Genomic DNA, 12,725 nt, shown 5'->3' on the forward strand with positions numbered 1-12,725 from the left:
ATAGCCAGTCATTTGACCTTTAACACACTTTAGTCTAATATTGAAGTTATACTATACTAACCAGTGAATCAATTGAAGCAACCTGAAATACAAAAGTGTAAGAATGAAGGCCGAGCTATTCAGAGCCAGAACAACATACTCCTCCTTGCATCCACTCCCACTAATAGATCCTTTGTAGGCCGATGTCCTACACTGAATCTCTATTTGGCTCTATCATTCTATGACTGACTTTGTACCATCTCTTCTATTTTCTGACCATGTAAACTACAAAGAAAATCCATCTGAAAATTATTTATTTTCTGGTTTTAATGGTCTTGAGTGTTAGCTCTCAATATCTAAATACTCAAAAAGTTGGTGAAGTTACAAAAAGTCAGTCCTTCAGTCATCCAAACTAACCCTGGTGGCATCAGAGAAGTTTTAGATCCATTTTATTTTCATCTTTTGCTTACACGTAAATCTGAAGGTCACAGTTCATTGTGGAGTATGAATACCTCAGGAATCACCAAGTGATGGCCAGGCAGTTCAAAATGGCCTCTGAAGTACATCTAAAAATCCTTTCAAGATCTATCTGGTTACATATTTACCGGCCACAGTGACTGGCTTAACATTCTGGGCTAGTACGGTAAGCAGCCACCCATCACCATAAACTGGAAAAAGTAAACAAAGTAAATAATGGTGAGTGAGGTTTCATTAAGTTCCATAATTTGCATTTTAATTCATTTACATGAATTGGTTTTGGAGAAATTGACATTTAATTCATAGAGCATACATTTTCTTTGGGTGCTTGTTGTATCCACAGTGACAGATTTTTGGCCATTTGGGGGTAGACAAAACAAGCTGTAAACAGAACACTTTCACTTCATAAGTTAGATATTGAAATCTTGTTACCAAACAGTTGCCTATTTACACATCCAGCAGACATAGAGCAACATTACCATGCTTTTTGAGTCATGCTTTTGCCCTGTGGAATGTAAGTTTAATATTCACTGTTGTTTTAGCTCTCATTTGTTCTCCACCAACTCCTGAGGGAAATATCTTGCTCTTTAGATGCTAAATGCTCCACTATGTTCACCAACTGGCTGTAAACTTTGTCTGTTTGTTGGTGCTGGCCATGTAGTGAACTTAATCGAAACATTAAAATTGTAGGGCACAATACCAAAATGATGAAATGAAAGAAGCTATAAAGGTCTTGAGAGCTGAGGGGAACTGCAGAGTCTCTTTGCGTTGGTGACTACAAGTGACATATTTCACATTTCAAATAGTCATTTGATCCATTGATTATAGCTACTTTAAATGTTATGTTATTGGGTTTCCATGACCAGGAAGTGATAGCTGGTTCCTACCAAAAAACAAATTTGCCTAACAAGACTTAGTTGATCTTTGTCGGTCATTATGTCTTGTAAGTGATACATCTGTCTCAGCTAGATTTGAACTTGCCAGGAACTTACTGGCCCATGTCCTGTACGAGCTGTCTAGAATTGCACTGTGTTAGTAAACAAGGTCTCCATATCATATGTGTGGTCGTTACCTAATCTGATAACACTTGTGTTGATATTGACTATCAGATCTGGCCATGTGTGGTTCTGTAGTCGTGAGGACAGTTGAGCTCTGGCTGCTCAGCCCTGGCTTGACCACTGACAGCTTTTTAATAGGTGAGAAAGAGTTGAGGACCCCTGGGGTATCCATGGCACAGGATGTTTTCCAATAACAGCTTATGGCTGAGGGGAATCGTGCTCTCCCCCCTTTGGCAATGTGATTCTATCACTTTTAACCATGTGCTGCTGCTCCATCTGACCTCTCTCTCTCTAAAACCCCAAGGAGTTTTGACCTGATTCTTGGCTATTACTATCACCAGACCACTGGAGAAAATGTGATAGGAAGAACAAACTCTGGGATGATAAATGAAATTTCAAGCATGATATTTGTGTGTCTGTGCTCTCACCTCATTTCCGTTTTGTTGAGTTGATGGTGGGTCCATCAGAGCCAGTTGGACCACAGTCTCCCAGATATGTGTGTGTGGACCACTTGCTTTCAGTCTAAACTGGACCGGTTCATTTAGGCTAGCTCCCTCTCCCTGGGCAAAGATGGATCCATCTGTCCGCACGCTGAAGATGGGGTCACTGCTCTGGAAAACCACCGCTTCATTCCCCATACAGTCGTCAAACTTCACTGTAGACAAGGAGAAGTGAGATGATTTTAATATACTATTCATTAAAGCTGCCAATTTCAGTGATAATCAATGTAATGAAATAGGCACAAAGTAAATGATGGCATGTGGGAATGCAGCCGACACTTCTGTTCTCCCTCACACACACACGCGCACACACACAAACGCGTGTGCACACACACGCACGCACGCACGCACGCACGCACACACACACACACACACACACTCATCTTAGCAGGAGGTAGTATGTAGTAGAACGACTACTTACAGAGATTGTATCATTGTGCCTGGTTTGACACCGGTGCATGTCACCATTAGTCTCCAGTGGTTATAGGTCAAAACTCACAAGGATAAGACTCTTGAGGATTGTTCTCTACAGCTGCATGTGAAAAAAAATGCCAAATGATGGTGTGGTGTGCATTGACACATTGTTCTTACTAGAGCTTGCAGCTGAATTTATTTGAAGGTAATTCACTGTTGGAATTACAGGGAGGAAGATCTGGTCATAATAAAAAGAAAGCCTTATTAACAAACAAAGTTTCTACTTTTTGAAGAAAAAGTAAAAAAGGAAAAGTAAATGATACATTTTGGGAGTAATCTGCAGAAACATAACCTTAAAATTGTCAGCCTCTTTTGCAAATGCAGTATATCCATGTTGATAAATGTTTAAACAGTACTGTTCTGTCTGGAAACTTTGATTCTGCTAGTGTTGTGGCATTTAATGGTACCAGGCTTTTTTTCTGAGTGAAAAATTCTATGCTTTAAGCTTTTAATATGAAGGCCAAATCGCTCTATTTCTGGTCTTTCTCCAGTTATCTCTGGCAGGTGGGCTCAGATCTCAGCCATGAGGTCATCTTCCTTCACCATGATTGTCACACAGGTTTTCCCACCCTCTTCTTTCTACAATTTTGTGTTTACTATGAGATGAGATAAACTGTTGACATACAGTATAAGGAAGACCATAAATACTCTATGCAGCACTTAACATGTCAAATCCCCATCTAACTGTAAAATCTACAGTATTTTGGGGGAATGGCTTAAAGTGGATTTGAATCGTTTTTTCTCTCCCAAAGGGGCGAGGTTCATTGCATGTTTTGCCCATTTTTTTCAAAACACAATTTTACAATCTGCAGAAATTACGTGACGCAATCATGACGACATGGACTAGAATCTCAAAGGAATATTTACAACTTCTTGTGGAATCAATGCAATGAAGAATTGAGGCTGCTTCGAGAGCAAATGGAGGCCCTGCGCAGTATTAGTGTGGTGTTCCTAATAAAGTACTCACTCAGTGTAAATACAATAAAGTTAAGTCAGTTTTATTTCTATAGCCCATTTTATATTAAAAAACATCTGTATGTGTTTTGTGCCTCTGAATGAGTATTTCAAATTAATATGTGCATATTAATAATGCACAGTATATGCCATGTAAACATTATGTGTATTTGTTAGCACAACAAAGATTTGTTTTAATTACTACTCAACAAGACACACACAGTCCTGCCACATAAAGTACCATAGATAACAGGGGTCTGATTGGATAAACAGAAATAACAGTTTTCTGCAAACAGAATATGAAATCAACCAAAACAGCTATTTGTAATAGATTCATATAAATAATAATGTTTTTCGCTATTCAGATAGCACTCCAAATTTCCCTGAGAAAAAAAACATCTTTCCAGAAAGAAATGTCTACATTAAGTTCCACTTATTAGGCATAAAGATTAAACAGTATTCATATAAAAACATACTGGGATGAACTGTATGAGCAGGGACTGAATGCACTGAATGAAACTCAAGCCTAACTCCTCGGAGCATCCTTGACCTCTACAACAAACGGATGATTGGAAACTATGGCTAAGATGCAGCAAATGAGTTTGAAATATAAAAAAATATCCTTATTCTCCTTAAACAAAACTGAACATTGCACGCAACAGGATTGAGATATAGCGACGTTCTGTTACTCCAGAAACAACAGACAGATATGTAATCAGAGGGAGGTCAACACAGAAAAAAGCTTTGTATTCTTCACTGAAGATAGTCAATACTTTTTCTGTCACAGTAAGAGGGCAGTTTGTTTGTTTGATCTCTTATGAAATACTATCACAGTTCATGAGATGATAAGAAGATGAGTCATAGATAAGTGTATCCTATACTGGCCTCTCATCTTCACTTCCTTCCTCCCTCATGGCACCTGTAAACTTCCCTCTCTGGGATTATAATGTCTAGACAGCATATCGTTAGAAACCCTGAGCCAAAGGCCGTAACTCGCGGCTGTATCTTTTCTCTCTCTCTTCCCATGTCAGTACAACAGCTGAAACAAGTCTTCCATTACAGCAAGCACACTGCAAGTAAATTCCGCTTTTTGTTCTGTCTTTCCCGAAATATGGCTGTGATCATGTCAGCACCCTTCTCTCTAAAGCCAGATGTCCAGACAGCCACTCAGAGCTCGGTCAGAGGGGACAGCACAGAGCGAAGCAGGTGATGCACAAGTGTCCTGGTCTAGACAGGAAGAGACATAAGAGATGGATTACATCAACCTAAGAGGCAGAAAAGCCTCTTCTGTTCATCAGATTGCTTTTCTCTTTGTATTGCTAAACATTTCACCCCAAACAAAAAGGCCTCAAAAAGCTTCCTTACTCTTTTTTGTTTGTCTCATTCCTTTCCTTTTTGTCTAATCTCATTTCTTCTACCATTATTTTTGCAGATTCTCAAAGATTAGATTTGGTAGGTGGGGGGCGACAATAAAACACACCAGTTGGCAAACGTGTGTCAGTGCAAATACAGTTTTGGAAGGCTGCCTGATTATATTAACCATGAAAAGAAGTCAAAAATCAAACTCAAATCATGCTTTATTGTATTTCCTAGTGTTTGTATCTGTGAAACAGTCTAACACTGGGAAAAAACACAAGCAGCAGGTGGTCTGTTGCCCCATCTCTCATCGTCCTCCAATTATTCTCTCCTCTTTCGCGGAGCTAGGCACACAGCCAGTAGTGCAGCAGTATTGCAGTCATGGCTAGTAGAAGCCTGTAGGCTGAGGCTTCACACTGAGGGAAGGGGTAATCGAGGGGGGTATCCAGCTTTTCACTGTCAATTATTTCTTCTAGTCTTCTGTCTTAGGAAACTGAACATTGTTGTGTTATGGACTGCTGATGTCACCATGGATTCTGGGAGCTTGTAATTTCTATTTGCTGAATTTTTATAGAGGATTCATTAATTATTCAAGAAAATAATCCCTAATTCCAGCAATAAATCAAACAAATTCTGTTTCCAATTTCATTTCTTAGTTTTTGCCTTTTGTTTTCTTTTTTTATGCCTTTTGTTTTCTATATTATGATTCTATAATACTCAGAGGCAATAATAGTTCAGGCCAGGAAACAGAATCGCCTTAAGCTGTGATCTCTCCGGTGGTGATTTGATATGCTGTGCACTATTTGTTTACTGGTAACAAAAAACAGTAAATTCCAGGACTTTTCAATCCAGTTGTTCACTTGATATACAAACAGCAATAACAACACGTAAATCTGGTTGAAAAGTAGCTTAAACTAATATGTTTCTTTTATATAGTCTGGAGGAGGCAAGATTTGTCGGTTAGCGAGGGAGCTTCAGGTTTAAGCCTGGGTTTTCAGGGTTACGACAGTGATTTACTTCTTACTGCGGTACATTGCCATGGTAACTTATGTTGCAGACCTAGCATACTCCGGAGCATGGTTAGGTTCCAGAAAAAAGATCAATGTGCATAAAAGCACCTCCTACTGAGCAATCAGTTCTCTCCGAAAATGGCATCACCATTCGTAGAAGATCCCGTGGAGCTCATTGCGCAGATTGTGAGACAGTCTCTTAGGAGGGCAAGAGTGTTCAGAGACCGGCAAACCCTTTTGGCTTTCCCTGACGATTTTTTTCTGGGTTAACTTGCCAAGTTGATTACCACCGTTTTGTGAGCACTCGGCGTGATTGCAGTTGTTAGGCTTAGGGAAGCCAGATAACGAAAAGATATACCACATGTGTCGAGACAGACCCCAGGTATGTTTCAGCGAAAATAGTAAAAGTCAAAATCAATGAGCCAATAGATAATGAGGTTAGTAGTAGTGCATATACTGTAGGTGTATAATCAGCAGTCACTGTGTGTGTGTGTGTAGGCATTTATTTTCTATGATCACCAGCATTTCTCAAAAATGACAAGCTGAACTAACTGCACCAATACACACACACAAATGGAGCATCAGGCTGTGCATAGAGTACCCAGAGGGACTTGTTCTTCGACCAATTAAAGAAAAAGACAGGGCCAATTTTACCCTTCCATCAACACACACAAACACACACACACACACACACACACACACACACACACACACACACACACACACACACACACACACACACACACACACACACACACACACACACACACACACACACACACACACACACACACACACACACACACAAACCTCCAATAGCTCCTCTCTCACTCAGTTGGGTCGATACTGCTATAAGAGATTATAAAAATTTTCCAACAACAAAACAATGCAGCTCAACGGTACAGTGCTGTACATTAACAAGTCAACTAAAACAGTAGGCCTAGGTTTTGCATTGACCTAGCAAATAATACCGACACCCCTATGTGCCAAGCAGCCAGCCCAGTACTTCTCCACTGTCTAGTCAATGTAAGCAGTCACACCCTTGAAATATTGCAAATACTGCTATGTGCGTTCCCACACAGGGAGGAAATATATTCCATGAATTTTTTTTAATCATTATTACCTGGAGGGCAGGGAAAACTGTGTTTTGTGTGTTGCTTGAATTCTATCACACCGCAAGCCCCATGCTCACTTTTCTCCACACTTTTTTAATTAAAGTTCCCTTCTACCTGCAACAAGACAAGGACAAGGAGGAGAGGAATGCCAAAAAGAGGTGTGACCTTCTTGGTGTGTTCAATGGACGGCCTGACAGGAAGTAGGTGACAAGTGTTGAAAGGGAAGTGAGAAAGGGATACAGTCAGGAGTCAGGGGAGAGGAAGAAAGCTATGGAGTGACAGAAAGAGGGTGGGAGGAGGGGGGGGGGGGTTGCAGAGAGGGAGAGAGACAGATGGATGAGAGGATAGAAAGGGTGTGGAGGTGGCTATCAGAGAGACAGTGAAATGAATGAATGAACATTGAAGAAGAGAAAGGAAACGGGTGAGAAGCTCATAAGCAGATTGCAGCCACTAAAGTGAAGATCTCCAGAGGCTTCAGAGTTTCAAGCTGCAGACATTTACATTGTTCAAAGTTTAGTTCATTGAAGGTTTAGATGTCATCGTGCCCTGCAAAAAGGTAAAGAAAACATTTTGCACTTGTCCTGGGTCAGGCCAATCTCTGCTACAATCAGGCCCATTGAGGACAAGAGAGGAGGAAGTAGAATGGGAGGGAAAAGGAGGATCAGGAGGAGGAGAGACGAATGGAATGTGAGGTGGAGGTGGAGGCTGGAGAGGGCAGCGGATGGGGGCCTGGCACTGGAATCCTGGCTCAGTGAACTGGCTGTCTCTCACTCAGCCACATTGGAATGGATGGGATGCTCAGATGGCTGTTTAAACAGGTTAATTGTGCTGGCCTCCCGAGAGATCGGGACAGATGGATAGATGGGTAGAATGAGAGAGGAGAGAAAGAGGGTGTAAAAGAGCGACAAAGGGAGAGCAATGGAGCTAAGAGAGATGGAAACAGAGGGCAGGATGAAGAGATGGATGGAGAAAGGCGAGTATGGCTGCTGATCAGTGGCACCATGGGGAGTGTGCAGTCTAATCAGAGTAGAGCGGAGCTCTACAGTGGGCTAAGCCCTCAGTGACTGACTAAACAGGGCTAGGTCCACTGTCCAGTACTGATAGACTATGAAGGGATAACAAACTTGTGATGGAAGGTTGTTAAAAAAATGTTAGAAGCCCATCATGGAGATGGTTCATTCAAGCCAGTCAGGGAAACTGGCTCATCCCTCCATCCTTCCCGGAAACCTACAAAGAGATGACAGTGACCAGCTCCCATTTCAAAAATGCACACAGCGTGCAAGCACACATGGACGCAAACTGAAGAGGAACATGCACTGGAGTCATTTCAAACTTTGCATGAGCATCCACAAATACAGTGCAGAGACAATACATAAAACCAAATATGTATTTTCCAAATTCCTTTTTATGAAATGAAAAAGAGGATGTATATAAAATACAAATGTATTAAGTATTACACAAAACTAAAAGCTACTTATCAGTCATACATGCATCAAAGCAAAGCTTTATTTTGGTACATCTTTTCAAACCTGCTTGTACTGGTTCAATTATCTGAATGTTTTATTTTTTTCACATTTTATGTCCAGATAGACTTTGGAAATTCAGAAATTGAGCTGCTATAATGTTTGACAACTACAAAGTCACAACAAATTCAAAAAACAATTTTAATGAGGTGAGAGTTTTTAACACTTTGATGTTCCCACGGGCAAGAACGCTGATGGCTAATGTTAACCACAGCTTCACAAAGTTTGCTGTTTAACTGTTCCTCTCTTCAGTGGTGCGAGGCTGAAGAGGCTTTATTTGGTTGGGAGGAAATAGAGAACTTATAAGGCAAAAAAGAGTTTGGAATTTTGGTCATGTAGCAACTTTGTTGTTTTCCAGTTTCCACTCATAAACTTTCCCTTCCGTGCTTATACAGCAACACTGCACTACTGCAGCGGACCGTCTACCATGAGGTGAATGTAAAGTTGCGTGTGTCCTGTATATTGATGGCCTTTGGTGTCTTATGTAAGAATAAACAGCTTTACTGTTTTGTTTGGTTTAACACCGATAGAGTTTACTTCACCTCTCAAATGAGAGATGGAGATTCTCTTGCTAGTGCGGAGGTCATACGCCTCCTCAAACATCTGCGCTTTATTTTAAACCTCTCTGTCAGCAACAATTAAACACCAATTAAAAAGATGTTGTGCCTGGATATATGGTGCTGTTTATATACTCTATATAATTCAGCTAACTTGGTTTTAATATGGGTTAAGAAAAATTACTGAGCTACAGTACAAAGTCAATTTTCTTTCATTTAAAGTCACTGGGAATGGTGTTGGCCCTTTTTAATTTGAATGGAATTAATACTATAATTTGCCAGCAAGGTTTACAGCAAAACCTGTGCCGTTATTCTGATTAAAAGCTCCACACGTTACACTTAAATAGTGAGGTTGATATGTCATGTAAAATGTTATAATTAGCCTACCTGACCATCTTGATTGGCTCCTTTCAGAGCTAAAGCCCTGTTGGATGGCTAATCAAGGGGCTGCTGCTGCAACCGTGGCTGGTTAGTCATGGAAGGGGGCCGACTAGTACAGGCTGGCTAATCTCAGAGCTGCTGGAGACTTGGCATGCACACTGCTGGCTAATGAGAATGAATTATTTTTGTCTGTACACATACTTAGAATGGCTGTAATTCATATTGTGCAAAGGTTCTATGCGTACGTTTAGGGCCCTCCAGTATTGTAGTATTCAAGTAGACTATGCCAGTATGCATGTATGCACAACAATGTATAAACTCACACATCAATGATACACATGCACATTCATACACATATTCACAGAGAGACCAACCACAAAAACCACAAAGACATTATTTTTGACTAATCAGCATCTCCCTAATGACTGATTAGCATTCCTCCAAACAAGCACAGAAGTGCTCGATTGGCCTTCATCAATTCTCAGCCATCTCTCGCAGTAAGGGGAAATGAACTATTGCCCAAGTTGGTATCAGGTGTCCAAACAATCAGAGTGTGTAACTAATTGCCCTCTATGAGTCACGAAAAAAAAAAAAAAAGAAAAAAAGAATCTGCCAAGACTTATACTTTATGAACGAACAATGCTGACAAATTTCTGTGACCATGACCAAGATGAAAAACTTTCTACTCTCACAAAAAAAAACAACTGCCAGCTATTGAAAGTATTTTATATAAATGTAACCATCTCGGTAACAACAGGATCTCCTGTCGCTATCATGATGTAGCCAAATTTCCAAATTATGACACAAAAATGAAAACCTAAGACTCATAATTTCCCCATTCTGTATTGTTTTTATTAAACACTCATTTCCCTCTTCTTCTTGTCTACATTGTGGTGAGATATGAAAAATGGAAGACAGACAACAAGACAGAGTGAGACTGAGAAAAAGAGAGAAAATCTAGTCTTTTGGCAATTAGGGTTGGCTTTAGTGGTGATTAGGAGAGAAGGCAGTAAGAGAGAGAGGGATCAGGCAGAATAAAGCCTCTCCCAGGAAGACAAGAGCCCCTTTGTTGGAAAAAAGAAGAGGAAATAACAGCACAATGAAAGTAAGAACAAACTCCCCCAATTTCATTTACACAGTAAACCACAGGTCATAGCTGTAGTTTTGAAGTTAACGTTTCAGAGTTGGCCGGAGGGGGGCAATTCAATGATAGCCTACAAATTCAGTGATGGATTTGAAACGTACAGTATAGGTTATTGTTCCCTAGAGCCTTGGCACAGATCATGTATCACTACTGTATGCACTGCTATCCTAGGCAAAAGCACTCAGAAGAGTGCAGCAGACTGAGGCCAGCATGTGTGTGTATGTGTAACATGGTCTGGTGTCTGCCGGACTGCTCATGGCTCTTAATGATGAGAGATGATGGTGGTGGTGTAAATAGTTACGTAAGGCTGGAGTAAGAGTGAGGAAGGGTGACGGCTGTCTTGTCTTTGAGAATGAACAGTTTACTCTAAGATGGCAGGCTGCTGTCAGCAGTTTGCATCAAGTCAGATTCTGAAGGATTTCTGTTTGTTTTTCTGTAATTTAATTTTGCTGACCTTATTCTACCCCTTTAGTCTGTTCAGTCCATCTTCAAGAGCCACCATGATTCAGGTGGTGGTGATTTCAAGGTCAGCATATCTTTTTGTATGTGTGTGTGTGTGTGTGTGTGTGTATGTGTGTGTGTGTGTGTGTGTGTGTGTGTGTGTGTGTGCCCGCTCTCCTCCTGAACCCTTATATATCTATCAACTTCCGCTGGAACCAACCCACATCAACCACTGCATCTCTTTATATTGTCTGTCACAGTGGAAAAAAGGAGGAAAAATTGCAGCTACACAAGTATATAAAAGACGGCTTAGTGCAGGCCATAAAAAACAAAGGCTTCAACTTTGCCTTTATTTCAGTGTTTGCCTGCAAGCATCAAATATGCTTGTTGTAAAGAAAAAGAAATCATTTTCATATTGTTTTCTCAAGCTTCCCCAAGGAAGCAAACAGCACAAAATTGCTTTCCCCAACTGCTGGAGGAAATACAGGCTGTATTTCTCAAATCTAATCAACATCTCTCCATCAAAACTTTAGGAAAAGGTTCTGTTTTTCCAATTATAGGGGTCAGAGCAGAGACACCAGAAACCAGACAAATCCCTCTAGCCTTTAAACCATAGAAAAACATACATACAATTACACAGTCTTTGTGGAAGATAAGGAACATGGGTTTTCAGTAGTAAGAGGCTATGTCACTTCTTTTTTCCCCTTATATGAAAGCCATCAGGCTATGATCCCTGAAATCCAGGAGCTGACGGCGGAGTATGACGGCTGAACCATGCAATTAGTGGATCTGAAGTTTTACTGAGATAGGAACTGAGAGGAAAGTTCAACAAACGGCCAAAGCTGTGACATGACTCCAGGAACGAGTAAAAACACTAGAAATACAGAGCGGTAACTATCAGTAGTGATAGTAGAACTGTAAGACAAGTAAATGACGCATAGACTGTTTCACACGAGACACTTTGTATTTCAATTTGCTTTAGTTTTGCTTTAGTTTAGTTTTTAAGTTAAAACTGGATAACATATTTTTTTTGGACAAAGTTGACTACACCTGTATGAACCAACTGAACTTCAAAATTTGATAAATAAAAATGTATACATCTTATAATCTCATAAAAAATTAGCTGTTGTCTGTCTTGTTGTCTGTCATTGCTATCGCAGCTGTAATGGCTGTTAGATAAACACAAACTAGCTCAGTATCCCTTAGGAATTGTGTCCATATTGGACAATGTTGCACCTTAAGATTTATGTCCGATGCCAAGAGTGCCGTGTTAGTGCTGGAAGTTGTGTGGCCGGTATATTGAGGAAGAAAGCAAACCTGAGGAAGTGCATTGCTGTGTAGTATGTCTGACTTTTGTGCAGGAAAAAGTGTTTGTGTCCCATCTTAGTCCTGCAATAAATGTTCAATTTTTTATTAATTCTATCTATTATCTTTCCCTAATCCCAATTCGTTTTTCGTTGCCTTCCCTTAACCACTGTTGCAGAACTGCCCAATATTACCGTTGTGCTAGTGGTGGCTACTATAGCCTCAAACAGAGATAAGGAGCAGGCTACAGAGGTCTGATAACTTCACTCATATTTCTAACTCCACATTGCCAGTTTTTTTTTTTTTCTTTCATTTCCAAACTTGTAGTTTTCCGCCCCAACCAAACATTACTCAATTAAAAACACAAGGCTTTATACAATAAGATTAATTACAATAGTCCTCAAGACTGTAAAAAGATTCTGTTTCTAAAATTGGTAGAGTTTCCTTTAAT

The 12,725-nt window shown here is 40.2% G+C and overlaps 1 protein-coding gene across 3 annotated transcripts in view; it reads right to left on the minus strand.

Annotated features, from left to right (window-relative positions):
- LOC120803805 (cadherin-4-like) overlaps nt 1-12,725 on the minus strand; it is a 317,870-nt gene that overhangs the window by 72,014 nt on the left and 233,131 nt on the right. For all 3 annotated transcript variants that reach the window (XM_040152731.1, XM_040152730.1, XM_040152732.1), the window contains one exon: nt 1,943-2,169. In XM_040152731.1, the coding sequence (XP_040008665.1) occupies nt 1,943-2,169 (227 nt within the window). The remainder of the gene's footprint in view (nt 1-1,942; nt 2,170-12,725) is intronic.

Source organism: Xiphias gladius, chromosome 18, assembly GCF_016859285.1.
Source record: "Xiphias gladius isolate SHS-SW01 ecotype Sanya breed wild chromosome 18, ASM1685928v1, whole genome shotgun sequence".
NCBI lineage: Eukaryota > Metazoa > Chordata > Actinopteri > Istiophoriformes > Xiphiidae > Xiphias > Xiphias gladius.